Source organism: Protomyctophum parallelum (assembly GCF_964188405.1).
Source record: "Protomyctophum parallelum genome assembly, chromosome: 10".
NCBI classification, from domain to species: domain Eukaryota; kingdom Metazoa; phylum Chordata; class Actinopteri; order Myctophiformes; family Myctophidae; genus Protomyctophum; species Protomyctophum parallelum.
Genome location: NC_139704.1, coordinates 32,116,530 through 32,141,232, shown reverse-complemented (window position 1 = coordinate 32,141,232; position 24,703 = coordinate 32,116,530). Strand labels below are relative to the sequence as shown.

The 24,703-nt window shown below is 40.6% G+C and overlaps 2 protein-coding genes across 5 annotated transcripts in view; both read right to left on the bottom strand.

Annotated features, from left to right (window-relative positions):
• The window catches only part of nckap1 (NCK-associated protein 1), a 35,569-nt gene that overhangs the window by 2,288 nt on the left and 8,578 nt on the right, over positions 1–24,703 (bottom strand). For 2 of the 4 annotated variants that reach the window (XM_083775462.1, XM_083775464.1), the window contains 28 exons: positions 22,823–22,933; positions 19,015–19,107; positions 18,760–18,816; positions 17,874–18,016; positions 17,666–17,756; positions 16,946–17,083; positions 16,150–16,198; positions 15,704–15,860; positions 15,045–15,101; positions 14,325–14,421; positions 13,490–13,596; positions 12,604–12,736; positions 11,831–11,912; positions 11,157–11,215; positions 9,814–9,959; positions 9,591–9,723; positions 9,143–9,262; positions 7,444–7,583; positions 6,859–6,990; positions 6,283–6,501; positions 5,551–5,681; positions 5,350–5,447; positions 5,096–5,189; positions 4,028–4,110; positions 3,828–3,908; positions 2,854–2,947; positions 2,610–2,726; positions 306–415 (listed from right to left, as the gene is read on the bottom strand). In XM_083775462.1, coding sequence (XP_083631588.1) covers positions 306–415; positions 2,610–2,726; positions 2,854–2,947; positions 3,828–3,908; positions 4,028–4,110; positions 5,096–5,189; positions 5,350–5,447; positions 5,551–5,681; positions 6,283–6,501; positions 6,859–6,990; positions 7,444–7,583; positions 9,143–9,262; positions 9,591–9,723; positions 9,814–9,959; positions 11,157–11,215; positions 11,831–11,912; positions 12,604–12,736; positions 13,490–13,596; positions 14,325–14,421; positions 15,045–15,101; positions 15,704–15,860; positions 16,150–16,198; positions 16,946–17,083; positions 17,666–17,756; positions 17,874–18,016; positions 18,760–18,816; positions 19,015–19,107; positions 22,823–22,933 — 3,072 coding nt within the window. The remainder of the gene's footprint in view (positions 1–305; positions 416–2,609; positions 2,727–2,853; positions 2,948–3,827; positions 3,909–4,027; positions 4,111–5,095; positions 5,190–5,349; positions 5,448–5,550; positions 5,682–6,282; positions 6,502–6,858; positions 6,991–7,443; positions 7,584–9,142; positions 9,263–9,590; positions 9,724–9,813; positions 9,960–11,156; positions 11,216–11,830; positions 11,913–12,603; positions 12,737–13,489; positions 13,597–14,324; positions 14,422–15,044; positions 15,102–15,703; positions 15,861–16,149; positions 16,199–16,945; positions 17,084–17,665; positions 17,757–17,873; positions 18,017–18,759; positions 18,817–19,014; positions 19,108–22,822; positions 22,934–24,703) is intronic. The other 2 variants (XM_083775463.1, XM_083775465.1) reach the window with 1 other exon arrangement.
• The window catches only part of LOC310866117 (uncharacterized protein), a 266,238-nt gene continuing 249,573 nt past the window's right edge, over positions 8,039–24,703 (bottom strand). Inside the window, exon 4 of the transcript XR_014569884.1 lies at positions 8,039–8,052. The gene's annotated coding sequence lies outside the window, so the exon portion shown is untranslated. The remainder of the gene's footprint in view (positions 8,053–24,703) is intronic.

Here is a 24,703-nt window from a genome sequence, read left to right as displayed (position 1 = left end):
GTGTCTGTGTGACTGAGATCAGTTTCGTGTTGATAAAAGTGATGGATGCGTATGTATGCATATGAAAATGCCAGTTATAATAAGTTAATAAGGGTTAATATGTGTTGTGTTGATAATGAGGGCCTGTCTTACAAGAACAATAAACTAATGGTCAAGGACAAGGACTTTCACATCTCTTTTCAACAAAACTAGGATTCAGTTTATAAATCGGTGAAGTCGCCCCGGTAATAATGACCAATTGACTCATTTATTACATCAAATTCAGTAAACACTGTGTGTGTGTGTGTGTGTTCGTTCTATCTTACAGCAAGGAACTCTTTGAGGCGGTCCTCTATGCTTCCTTTGTGGATGGTAAACAGAGCTGCAGCGATCTGGTTAATGGCTTTAGCCAGGCAGTGGATGTTGTTACAGTGACCTGCAACAATGAAGATCATTTGTTTTTTATTTGTAGAGATTCCTTCTCACGTAGAATGCAGCTTTAAGTTCTTTACAGTGTTGAGAATATAGAAGAGGTTCTTACTGAATTCTTAAAGCAAAATTAGGCTTTGGTAGAGGTTTGGGTTGTGTAGTTACCACAATGTAAGTATTTGTAATCCAAAATAGCCTCCCCAATGACTTTCATTGACTTCTGACTTTCAAAAACGGCTAAAAGAGTCACTTTGAGACCCGTCTCCCAATGCAATGTAAGTCAATGGGGAGATTACATTGAATGATCCAATTATCTCACCAACATTTGGAGATACATCATGGCACGGTTAACTACACACCTCTATCACTACTACTGTAAGTGTAATTTTGCTTTTAAGCAGACCGTTTCACCAGTTCTACAACAATTCATTTGTCTACATTTATTTTTTAAAGATTCCAAATCTTTCCAAAATGTTAAAGGACAACTTTAGTTTTTTTTCAACCAAGGTTCATGTTTTAGGTTGTTATTAGAGAAAGTAAAAGATGAGTGTTAATTTCTTTTCATTTGCTGCTTTCTTTCGTTTTAGGGATTTTAGCTGTTTTTGACAGGGGGCATTCGAGCATGGGGCTAAATATGTATTTTATTTTACAAAATTTGATAGCGATTTCTTTTTTTATTTACTATAGACAGTCCTACTAGACGCCAAGAAATTACATCTGGCCACAAAAGATCACAGGATCTACTGAATGTGAATGTACCCTACTGGGGGGAGCCACACTGTGTGTTATAGGCTCAATATGTCAGTTTGACACATTCAGTAGATCCTGTGACCTTTGTGTAATTTGTATGTAATTTCTTGGGGTCTAGTAGGACTATAGTAAATAATAAATAAATAAATCGCTATAACATTAAAAAAAAATACATATTTAGCCCCATGTTTGAATGCCCCCCCCTGTCAAAAACTAGCTAAATCCCTAAAACGAAAGCAAGCAGCAAATGAAAAAAAATATCATCTTTTACTTTCTCATAAATCTAAAACATAAACCTTGGTTGGAAAAAAACTAAAGTTGTCCTTTAAGAAATAGCAAGAATAGCAGGTCTAAAACCTGGTTAAAGTTACACCACCATAACAGGACTGTATAGTGCCAAAAAGCAGAAACAAAACAAAATGAAGAGAAAAAAAAGACACAATAGCACAACCTCATTCTCTAGTAGTCTATAATCTGTAATCATGAGCGTCGGTAGAAAATGTTGATGAAATTATTTTTGATTGGTTGTATGTCTGCAGTCGATGCCAAACGTTGTTTCATATCGCTTCCGATGTCCACTCCTATTTTGTCACATTGCATAGCTTCTATAGTAGGGCTGTACTGGGACATCACATCTCAGGAGATATGGGAACCTTGTGAGGTTCGGTGGAAGGTCTGCACTGCTCGGTTGTCGAACAGATTAGTAAATATGAATGATAATAGACTAACAAAGAAAGCATTTAACCCATTTAGACCTGAGGCCGATTCTAAAAAGTGAGTAAAAAATTAGTATTATTTTGTGTTGTATTGTCCTTTTTATGCTGCGGTTAGAGAAGCGTTGTTTAATAATATAAACTATGTTAATATGATGGATATAAATGATGCACAACTCATTAACCGTATATTTGAAATTGACAAATTATCTAGAGAAAGCCTGGTACCTGAGGAAAAAGGCCATGTACAACCAGTAAGGGATATGTATGCTAGTTACGGTGTTTTGTTTTCTCTTGTTTTGATTTGTTGGATTTGTATTTATGTTGTATGCGGTAAAGATTAAAGAAGTGTATTAGAAGTGTTTATTTTAACTTGTGTGAAAAGGTGCCATATAATCCCATGAGGAATGGGCCACAAGGTGGAATGACACTTAAATAAAATCATTCATTCATTCATTCACATTAAATACCTTCTAGAGAGAACATCACATTAAATACCTTCGATAGCAGGGCTGTACTGGGACATTACATTAAATACCTTCGATAGCAGGTCTGTACTGGGACATCACATTAAATACCTTCGATAGCAGGGCTGTACTGGGACATCACATTAAATACCTTCGATAGCAGGGCTGTACTGGGACATCACATTAAATACCTTCGATAGCAGGGCTGTACTGGGACATCACATTAAATACCTTCGATAGCAGGGCTGTACTGGGACATCACATTAAATACCTTCGATAGCAGGGCTGTACTGGGACATCACATTGCTGGCCAGTGTTGGCAAGGAAACGGCCACAAATACCATGAGCAGGCAGGCAATCTTATACTCCTCCTCTGGACTGATGTTCTCTATAAAAATAAGGGATAAAATAAATAGCTTATGAGTGAGACATAAATTAAATGTAAAACTAATATTTGAATATTAGATATTTCAAACCAATCCATGTGTGTGCGTGCGTCTTTGTGAGGATCTCACCACTCTTCTGTGAGGACAGAGCCACCACAAGGGCAGGGTCGATCTCACATGGCAAACCTGCTGCTGATGACAGCTCATAGACGTTCATGGCCACCTGTGACAAAACACATGTATTTATCCTGAACGAAGTAGATGTTGTCACATGATAAATGTTGAATGCCTACATGCCAATGTGGACAGAGTAAAAATGTATCATGTGTAACTGGTCTTAGTGGAAAAGGAAAACGGGGTTCATTCATGAAATGGAATTAACAATAAGGGTGTGTGTAAACGGGTGAGAAAGCCAGTTGTAGTAGAGCACAGCAGGACTGAAACGGCAAGCTCTCCCGGGCCGCCAGTTTCAAAAGAGTTCACAATGATTCATATTACTGCCAACTTTACTTGCCAATAAGGAGCCATTTTGTGAACATCAAAGTGCACATCGTGTGCTCTGTTTTAGTTCCTTTGCGCCTAGATAAACTTCAGTGTTTCCTCAGCAAAGAAATTGACCAAACCCGCCGTAACCGTGTTTTTCATCCATGTGTGCTCAAGCAGCGAGGTCACCCACAGTGACAGCTCAGAGTGCAGTGGCACTTAAGCTTGCGCTGATCAGTCAGCTGCTTATGCCTAGGGCTGATAATGGTGGCTGACCAATCGGTGCAAGCTTATGAACCCCTCACCCAGGGCATGAACGAAGGCAGTGGGTACAGTATGTGACAATATGCTGTATATTTTTCAGAATATTTTGGTAAGACTGCAACGAAGGGAGAACATTTTGTACAGTATATCACCCAAGCATAATAAGAATATTATTCTACTGTATACTACTGTAAGCCCAAGTATCTCTCGTCTCTGGAGTATAGTAGACGTGTTTTTACAATAGAATTCCAACATGAATGATTCATAAACAATGGCAAAATTAACAAATTGCCCATGATTTTATTTTATTTTATTAGAGAGCAATAGCAGTCCAGGTTACTAGCTAGACATGTTACCTTCATGTCTGTCTCGCGTGGGATGTGATCCTTGAAGTCCTCAACTGAACTGACCAGGAATGGAATATGACAAGACAAAACCTAGAGAGAGAGGGGTGGGGGGGGGGGAATTAAAACAATGAGGGGGCAGCTTTGTTTATTTTTGAATCATTGCTTTTTTCATGTTTAAAGTAAAATGTGTGCGTGTGCGTGCATCTTACATCTCTCAGAGCCTCCTGTGCCAGGGAACGAAACGACAGGATGACCCCAATAATGGTCATTCTCTTCAGGACACTGTCCACGGCTGGAACACACACACACACACGATGTGTCAGTTAACCATTTCACAAATTGACCTTTGGAATGAAATGAAGTGTGCGAGATTCTGTTCTTTTGACCTCTAGGTTACTTTTCATATGCACCAAATAACGTTTGTTCACCTAAAGCCTTATATTGGCAAACATAACCATGTTTTTGTGTATAGAACAAGCTTTCAACAAGCTGTTAAAAGATTTATTCAAGCCAATGTTAGTCACCATGATCATTATCATCAAAATCATATTTCTTCCCCATACTAATATGTTGGTAGACAAGCTTCTATGTATCTTTTTTACTAAAGATATTTTTGGGGCTTTTTGCCTTTATTGATAGATGTACAGTAGCTTGACAGGAAACAGGGAGAGATTGGGGGGAAGACACAAAGTAAAGTCTGTTGGGATCGGGACTTGAACCCGCGACACACTGTCATGCTGGATTACCAGCCAAGGTGCCTGGACCGCTAAGCCGGCCCAGGCCAGCTCCTGTGTATCTTTTTTACATTGCTGTGTAGGCATCTGACCTATAATAAGAGTTAACAAATGGTTCAACATTCAGAATAGTGCAGCTTAACGCATTTTGGACTGAGGTCGATTAAAAGAAAAGGACCCCCAGAATTATCTCTATTGGGCCACGGACCCCCATCTCAAAATATGTAGTTCCAGGGACCCCCCAGAAGCAACTGTTTTAGTTAAAAATGTTCACTCTGAAATATATATATTCAATGATTTGTGCCACATTTTAATGATTTTTCAAAAATAGCAGACCTACAAGCTCTTAGCGCGCCACTCCGTGGCGCGCTATGAGCTTGTAGATCTGCTATTTTTCAATAGCTAAATTATAACATAATGTTTAAAACACCAAAAGGGGTTCATGCCCCAAAATGGGTTTATAAAACTGTCCCCCTGTGTGCATATCTATAAGCAAACACGTGTGTCTTGTGTTTAGTGCGAGTGTGCCGTGTGCGTATTTACAGGAGAGCTTCTTGAAGAGTGCCGCCATGTGCTCAGGCTTGTCAAAGCTTGTCCTCATCTGAGTCAACACCTCCACATTGTCAACTACCAGTTTCTACACACACACACACAGAAATAAGAAGTGTCATGAATGGTATTTATCAACACATGTACATTGATAACGTTGAGACTGTGACTGCAGACATTTTAATGCATTTGGGGAAATGTTGATTTACTGATAATCCTCAATGTTCATTTTGAATGTGTGGGTATACCTTGAGCTCAGCAACCTGTGAGGAGATGTGCCACATGAGGCTCTCACTGAGGAACTTCATTCCATATGGTCCCAACAGTTCAGAGAGGGAACGCATCTCTACACACACACACACACACACACACACACACACAGGTTAGCACTGAAGCACACGGACAGACACACACACAAAACAATTATGTTTTACAGTCTGTGTGTGTACCAGAGATGTCCGAGTATTCCTCAGCATTGAATGTCAGCTCATTCTCCGTAGGTAGGTTCACAAAGGCCTTCATGGCAGGAAAATAGGCGATGTGTCCATTACTGACCTGCCGAAGCAATGTCTCCAAGTACCTGCACACACACACACGAAAAGGTTTAACTTCGGCTTGTTCAGTTTACGGAAATGTCACAAAATCAGATCAAACAACACAGCCATAGAGCGTCGCAGTCCCTCCCCCTTTCAGAACAACGAGTGGCCCAGGAAATGAATCCCAATGCATTTTTCCCATAGGCATTTCTTAAATTATTTATTTAAAGACCTTTTAAGCGTCGTACGAAGCCAACTCTTGTCGTGACAAATCATGCCAACACACACAATATTTTGGACCAAACAAATAATTACAAAGAAGAAAAAAAAAAAAAAAAGTGTTGTAACCTGCCGTTTTTTTCTACTTTCTAATTCTTTGTTTGGCCCGAAAAATTGTGTTTGTTGTCATGATTTGTCACGACAAGAGTTGGCTTCGTACGGCGCTTAAAAGGTCTTTAAATAAATAATTTAAGAAATGGTGCACTGCTCCTCCCGGTGTATAGGGGAGGGCTGTCTTACAGAGACAACATGTAGACAACATGCAGCAAAGGTTGCCATGAAGTTCATGATACGGTACTCAAACACGCAACACGCCGTCAGGCCACCACTAGGCCAGCGGGCGCCACCCGGTCTTGGTCATCTTACCAGTTGGTGTAAAGGCTGGTGATGGTGGGTTCTCCATGGCTGTCTAGGTGCTGGGTCTGCTGCAGCAGCACGTTGTTGAACACGCGGGTAATGTCAATAGTGACATAGTTCTCTATGGACTGTAAGACGGTCATGTAGGCCCTGACGCTGGTCAGTAGCTCGCTGGGCTTGGCTATCTCCTGAGTAGCCTGGTTGTACATGGTCATCCCCACAATAGACCTGACACATACACATGAAACAGTTTAGCTTTCCATGTGAATAAAAGGTAACAAGATGAACACAGACAAAGGTTTACTTTATGTTTGCACATGTTTTGACAACTGTAGCTAAATTATAACATTTTGCTAGACAATTATAACATTAAGATAAATATAAATAAATAAATACATACATAATGTAATGTAATTTGTATCCACTGATGACAAATCATAATTCATTATCTACATACATCAACATTTGAGGACAACAGCAATATTTATTTTGTTTTGGGGATCATTTACAGCAGGCTTTAGAGGTCGCAGTGTAACATTGAGCAATCAAACACATGTGAGTATTTGCAGTGTGTACATTATTTACTTGGTAAATCTGATCTCTAGATGTGAGGTGAGGTATTCTCGCGGTGTGAAGGTGTGTTCCCACACCACCATGTTGGGAACGTAGTTGATGGAGAAACACAGCTCAGACAGGGCTGTGTGCAACTTGTCCAGACTGAAAGAAGATAACATACGTTTCAAAAACCAACACGTCGCTGTCTGTACGAGAACACACAAGGCTGTGAAGTCAGGTTATTATTGTGACCTGTTGAACCCCTGGCTCTACAATAACAGAAATACACACAAACCTTTCACATTTTGTTTTAAATGACAAGAATTTCAACATTTTGGTGTTAGCATTATGTTATGCTTTAGCTATTGAAAAGACAAGCTAAAAAAAACAAGCTCAAAGCACGCCACCGAGTGGCGCACGCCACCGAGCACGCGCTATGAGCTTGTAGGTCTGCTATTTATTATTTTATAAAAACATTATATGAATTTTTTGAAAAATCGATTTTTAGAATCTGATCTCAGGTCAAAATGGGTTAAGGATTTACAATACTTCTTGAATAATAATGTTCTAGTGTGTGTTGTGTGTGTGTGTGTGTGTGTGTCAGAGATAACTCACTTGGTGACCAGTAATCTATTTTTCCTCATGCTCTCAACTCCAGGCTTTTCTCGCTCCGGCTCTCCTTTCTTCCCTGTAGCTTTCTTACTCTTCTTGTTGACGGCCTGGCTGATGGTCTTGGCACAGTGCTTAGGAAGCAGCTGGAGACAAAACAAGTATAGTATTAGTAATATTGCATGTATATATTAAATTCATCCAAATGCTCTCATGTTGCTACAAGACAACAAACCATTGGACACATCTGGTAGGATGGTTGCTAATGCTATTATCTTGTAATAGCATAGGCCAACTGTGTTGGCTGTCTTAAACCAGTTAGTTAATTAAGCAATATTACATGAGAGGGTGTTCTTTATAGTCATTAATGCACTCGGAACTCTCCTGCAGCATCGCAGGCGTGCATTAATGGCGATGTAGCCACTACGACCATAAACTTCCCAAGAAACTAGCCAGCCTAGCTACGAGTCTGCTGCGCTCTGGGAAGACAGAGCAGGTGATTTCTTTGTTTTGATTAGCTGTTCCTATATCGTTGTTTAAGCACGGCTAGAAAGCTGTTTCAACCAGACCTTTGAGACTGTGCTAAAACTCTGCTGCTCCACTTTTGAGACTCTTCTGACGTTGGGCGTTAACGAACATCATCATTTTTTTTTTTTTTTTTAAGATATTTTTTTGCGGCTTACGCCTTTATTGATTTTTTAAGGGACAGACAGTAGGCTGACAGGAAACGGGAGAGAGATGGGGGGATGACATGCGGTAAAGGCCGTGTCGGGTCCGGGAGTCGAACCCGCGGCACACCGCGACTGGATCACCAGTCCGGTGCCCAGACCGTTACGCTACGGCCTGGGCCACGAACATCATCATTGGCTGAGGGAATCTGTCAATCATTCTGATTGACAGATTCCTCAGCCAATCAGATCAGTCCACCTTCAGCCAATTTGGTTGGTCCATAGCTCCAACGCCCTATGGGAGGAACGCTGGTCCATAGCTCTAATGTGGCGCAAATCATTGAATATATATTTCAGAGCGAACATTATTAACTAAAATATTGGCTTCTGAGGGGTCCCTGGAACTACATATTTTGAGATGGGGGTCCGTGGCCCAATAGAGATAATTCTGGGGGTCCTTGACATGAAAAAGGTTAACATGTTAACCAGTTATGTGAAATGTGGTGGACTGTGAGGCAATGGGGGAGACTATTATAGGGACTGGTGGACTGGTTAGTTGTGACTGCTTTGTCTACGTGCAGGCGGAATGGCAGAGCGTCTAAAGAGAATAAAGCTGTGTTCTGAACCGACAAAAGTTGTCTTATTGGAGTTAACTTAACAGTACACCAATACCTTAACCCATTTTGGGGGGCGGGAACCCCTTTTGGTGTTAGCATTATGTTATGCTTTAGTTATTGAAAAATAGCAGATCTACAAGCTCATACGAGCTTGTAGATCTGCTATTTTTGAAAAGTCGAAGAACGACTGACATAGAAACATAGCTTTTTCAGGATGTCAGGATGTAGAAGACATTTTTTTAATCTGATCTCAGGTCAAAATGGGTTAATGGTAGATCACTTTGTCATTAGCAGAACCAGCCTACGGAAATATGAACAACATACTTGGCAACAAAGAATTGATACTGCGTTATATTCAAATTGTCTCATTCGTGTCGTCCCATTGACCAAAAATAGGCGTTGTAGTGTGCGTGTACATACCTGGTCACTGAGAGTACATTGTTCCGTGCAAATGTCAGTGATGAGATTTCTGGCCTGTTTGGCCATTTCATCCAGGAACATGTTGCACAGCGACAGGCTGCGATCCCCTATGTGGTGGCGCTAGAAGACACACACACACACACACACACACACACACACACACACACACACACACACACACACACACACACACACACACACACACACACACACACACACACACACACACACACACACACACACACACACACACACACACACACACACACACACACACACACACACACACACACACACACACACACACACACAATGTGGGCTGTTCTATGGCTACAATTATACTTATCTATGCGGACACAAACTGCAACACAATATGTTCTGCTAAAACACAACACATTAGATGGGACTATGGGTCCCCTATGGGTGTGTGTGTGTGTGTGTGTGTTACCTCCTCGGGGCACAGTTCATGTGTGCAGGACATGAAGTGTGTACACAGCAGAGGGAAGCAGATGGAGTGTCTGCTCTGAGATGGTAGCTCCAAACACTGTTGAAACATCTTCTCAAATGCACGGCTGTAGAAACTGCACACACAAAAATATATTAATTCTCTTGTGTTGAAGAAGAAATAAATATATACTGTGTGTGTGTGTGTGTGTGTGTGTGTCTCTCACCAGAATATGGAGAGGTCAGAGGTCTCCACTAGCATCTCCACCAGTGAGTCCACCATCTTGGTGTGAAAGATGATGGTGTTCATCATCTTCCCCAGCTCCCTGTGGTCTGCTATACCCAGACTGGCCTTAGAAACACTGGTATACGCCTAGAGGAGACATGGGGGGAGGGAATAAAGAACAGAAAGATGGAATAGAAGGGAATTAATGAAATGAACAGGGAAAGAAAGGCAGGTTGGATGGAAATTAAGAGGGAATGAGGAAAAGGAAAACAGGAAGTAAGGATGAACCGAAATGTAAAGAAAGTGGCAATAAGTCTGAAGAATCAGAAACAAGAGAACGACAAACAGAAGACTATACTAGTCTTCTGTTTGTCGTTCTCATGTCAACACATGCCTCAACAATGACGCTATAGTCACTATAGCATCATTGTTGAGGCATGTGTTGACATTAGAGACCAGCGGATGGCGGATTTAGCCGCGGATGCCGCGGTTAACAGCAGTTTGGGTCAATGGAATATATTATTAATTAATATCGGATAAAGCACGGGTGAAATAATGCTGGAAATAAATTAATGGCATCCATCTATAGGTTTTATAACTTTTAAAACGGAAATAAACTAATGACATCCATCTATAGGCTTATAATATAGTTTTAAAAAAAGGCACAAAATCTCGGCGTGCGTGCGTTAGTAGTATTTTAATATTTTCCATCAGGCACAAATTAGACGCCTATATTGGCTAAGAAGGACCACAACAACGAGTGGTCGGCTAGCTGCTAGGCAGCTGAGAGTATGAAAGAAAATTACAACTTACTGAAACAGAAGGGAAGAATATAAGTTTGGCGTGGGACTCGGTGCCATATGGGACTGCATGGGAGCGAGGGCTGGATATGTGCCACATGAAAAGACGTTCGTTGCGATGTGCGAACGTGACCGACTGAGTGACACAACTTATAAATAGCCGATCTACAAGCTCACAACGTGTCGCAGCGAGCCAGCGACGCGTTGTGAACTTGTAGATCGGCTATCCCTGCAGAGGATTTCGGGACTTCGGGTGGTTGCGGATATATAAATTGGATTAATTAATTTATGCAGTGGGATAACAGGCGGATTATAAATATGCACACTCGGATTCGGGTGAGAAAAAAGCTCATCCGCTGATCTCTAATTGACATGATCATGAATTGACACATTTACACAAAATATGTTACGCATAATATAAACGCATAATATCCAGCTTGCCCAGAGACATCTTGAAAATATAGCAAATTCGTTCGATACAATTTGTTCCTGAATAACATGTAGTTGGTATCAAGTTCAACTGTGTGTGTGTGTGTATATGTACCTGCAATCTGAACCAGTCCAGTCTCATGCCTCTGAAGTCAAACACATCTCCATCCTCCACTATAAGGAACAAGCATGTGCAAAGAGGCTAAATTACCACAATACTGTGTTTGATGTTATTTTTAAAACAATATTCACACACATCACATCATCCTTCAATAATTATATTCACTGAGCTGACATGGACATAAGCATTTAATCTTTGATGTTTACCGTCTGCTAGCGTTTGGCTTATGTTATGTTATTCTGTTGTACCAGGTTGTACCAGATCTACAAGCTCATAGCGCGCCACCGAGTGGCGCTCTACGAGCTTGTAATTCTGCTATTTATTTTAAATCGTGAAAATGTGCCTCAAATCTTTGAATATATATTGTTACAGAGTGAACATTTTAACTCAATTCTTTGCTTCTGGGTTGGGGTCCCTGGAACAACATATTTTCAGATGGGGGGACGTGGCATATTGGGGTCCTTGACATGAAATATTGAGCACCACTGATAAAGAAACATGAGGTATTTCCGAAAGCTGTCAGGATTTTGACATTTTTTAAATTTCGACCTCAGGCCTAAATGGGTTAATTGAACTCAAAGACTGTATAAAGAAAGAATGACCTATTGCAATTGTACACTCTCAGGGTTAAATGATCATACATGATCAGTACAGTAGTTTATGTTTACCTTGTTTGACGCTGAGAGAGGTCATCGTGTTGACAAAGGAAGACATGATGATTGATTCATCTTCTGGACACACAGATAGGTTCTAGCATAGAAAAAACAAGTTCCATTCTTACGGTGATTAATGTTATCGATGCATGTTCGTTTAGCCATTATTCATCATCGTCATACAAATAAATATTAGGAATATGAAACCATGGGTGGTAGGGGTAGTTTCAGTAACCCCCTTCCCCCCGTTAACACCCCCAGCGCCCAGGATGAAGTTCTTTGTCCTTTCCATTAGTAACGCCCGACGCCCAGGACGAAGTATTGTCCAAATAGACGAAGTTTATTGATATGAGAACGGATCGCATGGCTCCACCAGCTAGGAGCGCCTGTTGGGCAATCCTCGGTGTTGCGTAAGAGTGAGACGTCATCGAAAAACTCCTGTTTAGCCGATGAAAACGAAAATCTTAAAACATTAATAACTCGTGATCTACAGTAAATCATCCCGTCTAATTATGAAAAAAATATCCTGTTAGACGGCGCTCCGCGGTCGCGATAGATTTATTCTTACCTCCCGTTGTTGTCGATCGACTCTAGAGTGGTGTGGCTATCGTTAGCTGCTACACACACATTCACAACAACATCAGGGTCCGTCCGGAAAAGGGTTTATAAATCGAATGGGCGCTATAATGTAATGGATTAAATAACCCCGGGCAATTAAAGTGTTAAGATTGTCCCACTGACATTTTCAATGCTTGTGTGTGTGTGTGTGTGTGTGTGTGTGTGTGTACCTGCACCAGTTCGTTGAGCACCACAGCATCGAAACCAGATAGATACTGAACGTAGTACCTCTGCATGACTGGACCATACTTCCTCACATGGGCCCTCAGCTCCTCCATGTAGAAGATCAACTCTGCTATGTGTCTGTACCACACACACACACACACACACACACACACACACACACTTAACAAGAAATTCTTGAACACAAACAATAGTGGATGCGCAAACTTGGAAAACTCTACAACAAGTGCTTCAGGATACAGATCACGGGTACAGATCACGGGCATCGCCTTCTCCATATATGGCGACTGCCATTGCAGAACAGAATTTTGCAGATGCCTTAGCTCTCAGCTTGGGCATGCCTGCAATCTACAGGCACCTCACGACTGATTTATGGACATTACCAAGGCTTCCAAATATGAACACAAGTAGTTTACATTTGTAGCCAAGCTGTATAATAGCATCTTTAAGACGCTGGTACTTAAGCACCTTGGTAAGGAATGCCTCTTCTATACTGTGGTCAAATGTACATGCCACTTCCAAAATGGTCACTTCTCTACTGTCATCAACAACAACAATATCTGGTGTATTAGCTGTGACATCTGAAATCATCATAGACTCAAATACCACACGACAGTGTGATTTGAGTCTGGCTTATTAGCCAGGCTACTGTACATGAACATGGCAGTTAAAACATGCGAGTGCTTATACATTTTAGCAGATGATGAAACATATGAACTTAGCTAATAGGTCAACAATTCTGTCATGCCTAGCGATGTACATTCCATTATATACATAGCAACCACACACACAAACACACATTACTGTGTGCGATCATGTATGTGTATGTGTGTATGTATTATTGTGCGTGTGTGTGTGTGTGTGTTTGCTTACTTGTCTATGAAGTCATCTGTACTTTTCTTCTGGATGTTGTCGGCGTGACGAAGGAGCCAGATGATTTCATCACGGGCAAACGATAATGCCATGAACACAAACAGCGCCTGCAGGTGGAGAACACAGAGTAAAAGAGAGAAAGGTCTCTTTTTGAACACCTACTGTACAAAGAAAAAACACACTACTTTGGTATCATTATCTTCATCAGAACTATGGATGTACATTCTAGGGCCAACTCATGCAGGTGTTAAATAGAAAGTAGAAAAGTTCATCTTAAATCATTAGGCTTATAAGAAGACAGAGTCACATTAGTTATCAGAACATAATGTATTCCCTTAATAAACTGTGTGATAACGTATTCTGGCCCCGATTGAAAAGGCATTATCCCAATCCCACAATGCACAACTTGGAGTAAGGGACAAAGCGCTAAAGCATTGCATGATTTCAAATGCCCAGATGTTGAGCTTGTATAAACTGGGTACCAGTACCAGATCAGGAATCACCATTATTATTATTCGCAGTACTAACGTTGTGGTCCTGTACTTCTGGCTCTCCACAGGAACTCCGTAACATAAAATATACAAATATTGCAGCACAACTCTTTAACCCATTTAGGCCTGACGTCGGAATAAAAAAAACGTTCACTCTGAAAGAATATATATTCAAAGATTTGTGCCTTACGATAAAAAAATATATAACAGACCTACAAGCTCGTAGTGCGCTATGAGCTTGTAGATCTGCTATTTTTCTAACATAAAGTATAACATAATGCTTAGTTAAAACACCAAAGGGGGTTCCCACCCCGAGAATGGGTTAAGTTGACATTATATATTACCTTTGGGCCCAGGAGTCCAGGCTGGTCAGCAAGGACGGTAGCCAACTCCTTCAGAGCAGAGCGGAGAAACTTGCGTCTCTCTCTGTGCATGGAGCCTCTGCACATCAAACACATAGATGATACCCAATGACACATCATTCAATTATATATTCTATCACCTTCGGGGACAACATGGTAAGATGAGAGTACTACTGACAGAAGAGGAGAGAAGGCAGGTGGTTGAGCAGGGGAGGAATTAAATATTTTACCTTTACTAGTTCAATAACTTGTCATACTATATCTTTTTTTGTTTTATACTAAAACCTTAAATGGATTTTGGTAGGGTCAGTAATGTCAGCCCATTGACATTGGCCAAAGAAACTGGCCCAGACAGCCAATAAGTGGAATGTTTCTCAATAGCATTTTTTCTTCCATCCCTTTTCTGGGGTGAACACACAGATATTATTAGTGTAGCATGAAAACATCAGGGGGCGTAAAAGCATAAGGTTTAAGTGATTAAAAAGTGAAGGGATGCAGGACTAAAAGACTAATGGATGGAGGAGTGAGTGGACAATTAGAGAAAGTGGTTAAACAAGTGCAAAAGCATGCAAGATAAAAGGATAGCAGGTTGAGAAAGAGGGAAAGGCGAGAAGAGACAAGAGAGAAGGATTTATGGATGGATAGATAGACAGATAGAGGCAGATTGAGAGATGGAGGGCAAAGAGAGATTAGGATACGTACGCATGTGACAGTGCTTGTTCCTTGCATTCTCTTATGTCGTTGATGCGTTTGTTGTATCTGAAACACACAAATTGAAGAGAGGCACTGATTGAAAACCCTGAACTCAGTGTGTGTGTGTGTGTGTGTGTGTGTGTGTGTGTGTGTGTGTGTGTGTGTGTGTGTGTGTGTCCGCGCGCTCACAAATTGTTTCCATTTTATTATTATCCTGTCTGTGTGTGAACTCCTGCAATTATAGCATTTGTCTACTACTTTTATTTCCTGAGTTGGCAACACATACTGTAATGTCCAATTGTTGAAAAAAGTTGAAAAGAAAAGAAAACCCTAAACTCATGGCATGACGATTCCAATAAATTATTATTATTATACTAATAAAGACAAACAATTGTGTAATTGAGGATGTTAAGCAGAACAGTGACAATATAGAGACATTGAATATGTTATGAGTGTGTAAAAAAAAAAAAAGGATCGGCAAAAGAGTTTTGACATAAAAATCACAAATGCTCAAGGTTGACAAACATTCATAATGTAGCTTGTACACATCAAGTCACCAAATGTACATTATAAATCAGGCATAAATGTGTGTGTAGATGCTTCCTACGCACACACACTGCGTGTGCGTGTGTGTGTGTGTGTGTGCGCGAGTGTGCACGCGCGCCTACCCTCTGATGTTAACAAACAGGTCCTCAGCTGCTTTGTGAATGTGGAAGACCTCATCTCTAAACAGGCAGAGACACGTGGAACTCTGCAGAGCCAACTTCCACAAAGACAATGCTGCTGCATCAGTGTTCAGCACAGCGTGACACAGGATGAAACCAACTACACGGAGAGAAAGAGAAGTTAATAAGCAGTGAAGGAAGTAATAAGCAGTGAATTAATAGAAAATAGATAATACAAATACAAGTACGGAAGTTCCTCATGTTTTACAATTATCAAAAAGGAATACACCGAAGTTGTACACCCCTTTATAATTAAAAGTAATTATAAATATAATTAGTTGTTCAATTACACAACATACCGTACAATATATTTATTCAGGGTTATCTTTGACCTGTGTAGAGTGAGGTCACTACCGGAGTCAATATCAAAGAAGGTGCTGGGTACTTACAAACAATCCACTTCTCCATGCAGTCCAGGGACAGGTACTCACACGGCATCTAAACACAAACACACGGTAGGAAGGTGAACACCACGTACAGTAACCAGTAAGATGAGGGCGAGAAGCGGCGAGGTCGCGTGCACGCATCCGCCTCGTTGGCGGCAGACTTCCATAGTTGACTGCGACCTTTGGTCACAATAACAAAAATACACACCAGTAACCTATGCATAGTTTTTAAAACCCAGGAAATAGTTCCCAATGCATTTTCCCCATAGACAGTTCAAAACTTATTTATTTAAAGACCTTATAAGCGTCGTACAAAGCCAACTCTTGTCGTGACAAATCATGACAACACACAATATTTTGGACCAAACAAATAATTACAAAGAAGAAAAACAACAAAAAAAAAGTTTACTTCTTCTAATTATTTGTTCAGCCCGAAATTTTTTGTTTGTTATCATGATTTGTCACGACAAGAGTTTGGTTTTGTCCGCCGGGTAAACGTCTTTAAATAAATACTTTCTGAAAAGTCTATGCGGAAAATGAACGGGGGTTTCTGTTCCGGGTCTCTCGAGGGGGCTGGGACTGCGACGCTCTATTGGAAGCCCAGTACTAGGAATCAGGTTTGCCACCTTCGAGACCCTCAGGACTACAGTTATGCAGATCTGCCAATCTCAATTATTTTGGCATCAAGTAAGCAAAGTGACAAACGGAGACATATATTAAATACAGACACCAAACCCACAGGACATGCACATAATTGCATGCAGACACACTCGCATGCCAGCTACGTATATATACTCACTGTGTCTGACTGAGCAGGATTGAGCATGGTAGAGGGGGCCGAGATGAGGGAGAGCAGCTGGGCGTTTCTCCACTGGTCAGCAGACAGATTCCTCCTGGGGTAAACCATCTGAAGGCTGATCAATGCATCTGACAGAGACTGGACAGCACAGATACTGTCAGTATTAGTAAACCATCTGAAGGCTGATCAATGCATCTGACAGAGACTGGACAGCACAGATACTGTCAGTATTAGTAAACCATCTGAAGGCTGATCAATGCATCTGACAGAGACTGGACAGCACAGATACTGTCAGTATTAGCCCTAATCCAGTCATTATCTTACTTTACTTTAATTCACATTAAACCATTTAAGTAGTTATTTGATTAACAATTATATGAGAAATTATTATCTCAATTACACACTGCAGAACACAGACATCACAGCAATGTGATGTCTGTGTTCTGCAGTGTGTAATTGAGTAATTGTTTCAATGATGCATCGCGCCACACACACACACACGTAGTGATTTTTACTAGTTTACTACTCGACTAGTTGTTTAACTACCTTTTTTTTTAATGAGATTTGTACATTTAAAAACTGTGTACATTGGTCTTTTTCAACTAGTACCAACAAGGTCGACTAGTGGATTTACTAGTTGAATAGTCGACTAGTTGCTTAAAGCGCACACACACACACACACACACACACACACACACACACACACACACACACTCCTACCTTTCCATGTGGAACAAACTCTTCCATCATTTTCTTCAGAGGGTTCTCATAGTCCACGATCATCTGGCCCAACCTGGGGTACTCCCGGTCACTACACACACACACACACACACATTGAATTTTTTGTCCGCATATTCAGAAGTACAGGAATACCTTGTACAAAGGACATAAACACTGCCAGTGCAGTCAGACAATAGGAGACAGTTACCTAGCCCCATGTGTCATCTCATGGGCGTAGTTGTACAATCCTATGATGGCTTTCCTCTCCTCTATGCGTGACAGCAGCATCATCAGATTGGTGTAAGTCACCACCAGGTCTAAATAGTTCTTGGTCAGGTCAAAGTTCACCGTCTAACAGGAAGAAAGCCAAGACATGAAGACAACATGGTAAAACTATACGCACATATTTAAAATTTCATTTTTTTGTCTTCAAGATAGCCGATCTACAAGCTCACATCATCACAATGTGAGCGTCAACGGGAGTGCAGTGTTAATTTGCCAATGCTTGAACCTCATGGTACACCAACATCGCCAAGCCACTTGAGATTAACTGCAGACCTCACAAAGTAAGCTTGCGAGAGCACGGAAGGTCTCACCTTACCCCAGCCCACTTCATAAGGCTATTACGATGGCTGAAGGTAGTCAAAAGAGTTCATCATTTCTAGTTGAGGACCCCTGGTCTAGATAGATAAAGTCTGTATTTGTACAGTACATTCCTAATTCCAACAAAAATCTAATCTGATAACATACCAGTATCGCTGTGTCCTTTTTATTTTATTTTATTAAATGCAGTCTAGCATTTCGCCAGGAGATGTCACTATCACTGAAGTTTCGAAGCTTTAACCATTTTTGAAACCCTATGTATGTGGGTTTGTAGTGTGTGGGGGGGGGGGGGGGGGGGGAAGCGTTGTGGGCGGGTAATGTGTATTTTGTGAAAATAAAAACAAAACATTCAAAAAGAGAAAAATAAAAAATCTTGTGAAACTCCAGAATAGGAGTAGTAGTAGGATAAAAAAAATACATTTGACTACACAGCCACAACACAGACAGTAGTGGACCGATTCATGTCCCAAGCATTTGTGTGTTGAACTTACAATGTCAAAGAAGACTTGGCAGGCATCAATGGTGTTCAACAGTTCACACACATGGTCCTGTAGGGAAGAGGTATTGCACAGCTTCATCACAATCATACCCATCATCTGTGTGTGCTTTGACAGTCCTGTCAAATTAGCATTGTTTTTCCCTGGGATTTCTCATTTATTTATAGTTTCTTACACTCATACTTTGATTTTACTGCAACTGGTATTAGTGCAAGTCCACTAATTGGCATTTTGAAATGTGTTTCTTACCTTAAACTCCATGACATCTACGAAGGTGAAATAGTACAAAGCCAGGTTCTTAAGAATCTCTGACTTCTCCTTCTGTAGCTGAGCTAGCTGTTGCTGTGGAAAGCACATCATAGAAAGACTGCAGTTATAAAGGTGTTATTAGGACATCAATGTACACCGTCTGAAATCCTTTCTAGAAATTCTAGAAAACTAAAATGAGATTATTAAATTGAATCTCATCAGTAGCCTATTGTGATGGTGCAACCTGGTTATATTAAGCATAAATAAATAAAGCAGCATGTTGCATTGACCAGTATCATCTGTTCCAGGTGAACTACAGCATGGTCAAACAAACTTAACTCTTTTACTATTAAACTAAACTAATTTGTTTGTATGACATCCACGGACACAGAGTTAAGTTCAAAAGGCTGTTGCCACAGAAACCAGAAAAGGGTTCATCCCAGTACAACTTCAGAAATAAAAAAAATGATTTTAGCCTTGACCTAAGTGGAACAAGCAGACAGTGAAGATAATGAACAACCGAGTAACACTGGTTAGTAATAGTAATTTCATGCATTCTTTAATAAATAACATATTTTAAAGCCCTGAATAGTAGGGGAGTAGTCACCAAATACTAATACTATTTTACTTTGGTAAAACATTTCTAGTTTCACAGTATTGTTTGAATTGTGTAAAACACAATTGCATCAATTTGAAAATTACAATAGATTTGGATTATAACGGCATGTTCAATAATTTGTCCAACTGCAGTGCAGACCAGTTGGTAAACCACACATTCCAGTAGCTGCTGGCTGTTGATGGAGTCATGCTGAGGTGAGCATGCTGGCAGATTAAAATGTTGTACCAAAGTATGATCTAGGGATTCTAAGCTTTATGAAAGCAGAGATAGCCAGGTCACCCAAAAGCATCATGTAGTGGATTTCAGAGATCAGAGAGTTCAAAGAATGAAGGAGAATAGACCAATCCTGAAACAGAGTTGTCGGTATTGATACCATGCAGTCTAACATGGGATTCAGTTCACTTTCTATTCAATCAACTCAATTCAAATTTTGAATGATGAAATAAGTTGTGTTTGCACAGAAATATGTATAAAACATACATTGTGAATCTGAGAGGAGGTTAATTGTAGTTTCACTTTCCACATACATTGTGAACTGAATGACAAGTGAATAGAACCCGGCCATGAGGCTCTGGGCTGTAATTTGCGTGTCTTAAGTACCAGGTCTTATTCCCTAACTTGAGTAAACTAAAGACCTGGAGGCTTGGTCAATGCTCTTTGGCCACTCAGAATAGACAAATGGCATTGATCACGCCTCCAGGTCTTTAGTTTACTCAAGTTAGGGAATAAGACCTGGTACTTAAGACATGCAAAATACAGCCCTCTGTATGTTAGGTTAAGATGAAATGTATCCAACTATCCATTGATACTGCAACTCTACAAAGAAAGCCAAAGGAAAGCAGTCAGGTAAATGGTAAATGCAGAGAGGCTCTGACAATGAATTCTGCACCAAGGAGTCAACAACACTTTTGATTTCACCCTTAAATCAAGAGAATACTGGTAAATTTGGACTATATGATGGTAGGGTCTAGTCCAAATATTAACATCATTCAACAGTCCTGTTGAACAGAAAGCTGTTGAATGATGGTAAAAAAAAAAAAAAAAAGAAATAAACAACACTATGGCAATCCTAAAAAAGAGCAACTGGATGGAAGTCATCAGCCACTGTGCCTTGTGAGAAACCTATATTTCCTTCCCTACCCTTGACACAAGGCAAATTAATTCAAATCAATATTAAACTATAGGGACCCGTTTGTAAGAATTGGAATGTCAGTCATTAAGATCACATACTGTGTAGACCTAACAGTTAACATGTTCAAAATCTCTGTGAAGTTGCCCATTAACAAGTAAAAATGCTGCCAGTGGGAGAAAGAGTAGACAGGCGGCGGTGCAAAGCAAAACACACTTCAACAAATAAAAAGCATCATTACAAAACTAATATTCAAAGAACTCAGAGAAAACTTAGTTACGTCAACTTATAGATACAAAAAAAACTTACCAAAAAGCACAAGTCCGGAATAAGCCAAGTTTAGCATGCAAAAAACAAAAACACAAACAAACACAGAAACAAAGCAGAAACACAACATAAGAGACACATTTGGCACAGTTATATACTGAATAAGCAGTTAGCCACACATGTGCGGTTAGCTAAATGGCAGTTTTACACTGATGCGCACACAGAAGCTATGAGCTGAGCTAACAGTTAATGGTGAAAGAAATAACTGAATGAGGCATGAGGTCACTTTGGGACACACACACACACACACACACACACACAAAATGACTGAATATTTTAGATTTTGCTCAATTGTTTTTTGTTGACGAGTCCAAGTTGCTTCTTCTCAGGGGGAAGTTTCCCCGGCCGGACATAGCGTGTGGAAGGAACACGTTATTCCGACCAGTTCCTTTCCCCTCCATCAGGCCAGGGGGAGGTAGTTTAGAGACCAGGATTACTGCATGTTTTTTGTGAGGGTACCTACCCTAGAGGACAGAAAGGCCCTATCACCAACCCCTCGGGTATGGGCACTGATGACACGGAGGAGAGAACACGCCCCCAGCGGGAATCAAACCCAGGACCTTCTAGCTGTGAGGTGACAGCAATACCATGCCACCGTGCCCCCTATTATTCTTTGTGAGACCTATGTAATGACATTATGCTCAAGTCTATCTTGTTACTAGAGGCAGTGATAACCTAACTGTCCACCAGAGATCAGTATCATATCTTATTTGAATTGTTTTTTATATTTTGAGCTCTATCTTACTAATTACGCCTATCTTTGTAGTAAACAGTGATGATCCGTTTGGAGAGGACCATACAAATAGACATGGTTTCGCTCTACATACAGGCTAACACTGTGTGGCTCTCAGTCAAATACTGTGCCTCAGCAATAAATGACCATCTGTAGCATCCCTTATACAATGATTTCTGTCACCATATCTGACAAAACCGTCATTTATTTAGTCTGATGTGGATGACTTTGGCCGTGAAACTTGAAAGTTCCACAAGTTTCAAAAGGATAATCTCAGATGTACACTCCAACAGCCTATGTATGTATATGCCTACATGTTTACAAGTAAGACGCGCAAACGCGGGAAGCGAACGCAGCTTGTGTGTGTATGTGGTTGTTTGTGTGTGTGTGTGTGTGTGTGTGTGTGTGTGCTACAGCTGCGCCCTGTGTGTGTGTGTGTGTGTGTGTGTGTGTGTGTGTGTGTGTGTGTGTGTGTGTGTGTGTGTGTGTGCTACAGCTGCGCCCCCTGGTGGCGGGCGGGTGGTGTCACAGCGGGACAGACACAGACACACAGACAGACATGATATCTGCAGGGTCTCATAGTTAGTGCTCACTGAATTCGCAATCACTGCGTTCGCAATTATTTCTGTACATAGTGTATTCTCTTTGCGCCACTTAAAGTGTATCACTTTGGAGATTTTTGTATTGTATAGGTACTTTGAGGTGTATCATGGATGTATTATTGTCCGTTTTGTAATTGTCATGTACAATGTAGCATTGAAGTGGAATTCTATATCTCCCTTGAAATACAAGCGAGATATACCGGTAGGTAAAACCATTTATTTTGGTATGAATGAGGAATGCAGAAAAGTAACTGCTTTCATTCAATGCTTTCCTAAAACGTTGAATCAAAGCAGTTATTTATAATTTATCAATGATCATTCACCTCCACACACACACAACACACGCACTGTCACACACACAGTTTCTCTCGCTGTCGCTCTCACACTCACACACATACATTATTGTTGCGCGTCTCCACAGCAGGGAATTTCCGGACGATGAACTTCACAGCCGATTCCAAGTTCTTATCCACCAGGTAGGAGGGCTTAGCTTTTGGATCTCCACATGCCTAGAAAAGAGAGGACAGAGGAGGTGAGAAGAGATAAAAGAGGAAAATACAAGGTCAGTACAATTATTCTACTGTAAAAGCAAGGCTCCCTCTTTCTCTCTAAATGACAACCAAGAAATATTCTGTAGCTACCCCAACCCCAACTACAATGAATGGTAACAGTTTAGGAGAAGCCATTTTGAGAAATGTAATGTAATCAACAATTATGCATCACTATTCTTTTTAAGAAGTTCCTTCACTAGGAGGATTGTGATTTAGATAAACCAGATTATGGTGTAGTCTAGGTGTGAACAAGAGCCCAAAGTGGTTCTCAACCGTAGTCATTTGGAGTGAGCTGAACTGTGCAATAGTCAGTATAATTAATAATGTTAGATTAAACAAAACAAAACTTTCTTTCTGTTAAGATTGAAATAGTTTAGCTTCATTGTTGTCCAGCAGGTTAAATGTATCATGTAAAAGAAATTGCAGCCCTTGTTCGCGACTTTGCTCAAAATCTCCAAGCAACCAAAAATGTTACTTTATTCCAGTCAGTATGTCTTCCTGGTTTCCTTGGTAATTTGGTGTGCTATGACGACACAAACTGGCTGAGAAATACTGAGCCACTTAACTGTAGGCCTTTCCTTCCCAAACTGCTCCACAGAATCAACACTTGTTAGTACCACAAACACACTGCATGGCAGGCAGAATGATGCACATAAAAATGTGAGGGGGGGCGAAAGAGAGGACACAGAGCGAAATAAAGAGGAAAAACAAGATGGGGGGGGATTAAGAGAGACAAAGAGAAAGGAATCAGAGGAAGAAGATAACAAATCAAAGTCAGGGAGAGATAGAAAAGAATAGAAAAACTATACAAGGGGAGGGCCCTTGTTAAGAATGTTCCCAGAATCCCATCAACCTAACTATATCTGCCTCCACAGAACAGCAGTGCTAGAATAAATGTGGTTACAACAGCAGGTGCCACTGTTCCAGCCGTATTGCTCTGATGCCAGCATGAAGCAATAGCACTCGTGCAGTATGGCAGTGTAGTAGTGAATGGTTAGGAATATGTTATCCATGCATGTGCCATTAAACAGGCTGTTCATATAAACTAAACTTTATGGACTGCCAGATTAGACACAGAAGCCTTAGCACGCTTGAGTGCGCTTAACAAAATGTCATCAACTCAGTTGTGAGGAAGAAATAGTCCTCAACACAGGTAGGAAAAAAACTCAGCTCAACTGGTTTATTGATTCAACGTTTCGATCACTGTTGAATCAATAAACTGAGTTTTTCCTACCAGTGTTGCAGACTCTAATTTCTTCCTCTTGTACTGCCATTTGTCCAGCACCTGCACTTGAGTGGATGTGCATTGTTCTATTACCTTTATCAACTCAGTTGTGCCCTAGAGAACATGACATTTTGAGTGGACGCCACAAGGTTCACATGAGGGAATAACATAAAAGCTATTATTATTATTATTATTATTATTATAGAACTAACTATACTACTAATGTCATGTTTTGACTGCTCACAATTTAAACAAAAACGAGAACAGCCTTAAAGCTTGACACAGGACCACAACCACACTGAAGCATCTCCAGCCACTGCTAGAACAAAATTACAACGCAGAACAGTGGGCAATAACTAACACATACTGGGGAGCGGACAAGGTGCTACTGCTATGGAACCATATTGTGCCATTAGTTTGTAAGTAACTGGTTGTACACTGGATTGGACAGGGCGCATCAATGATCATCTCCTATTTTGCATCTCTCTGAGCAACTTTTCACT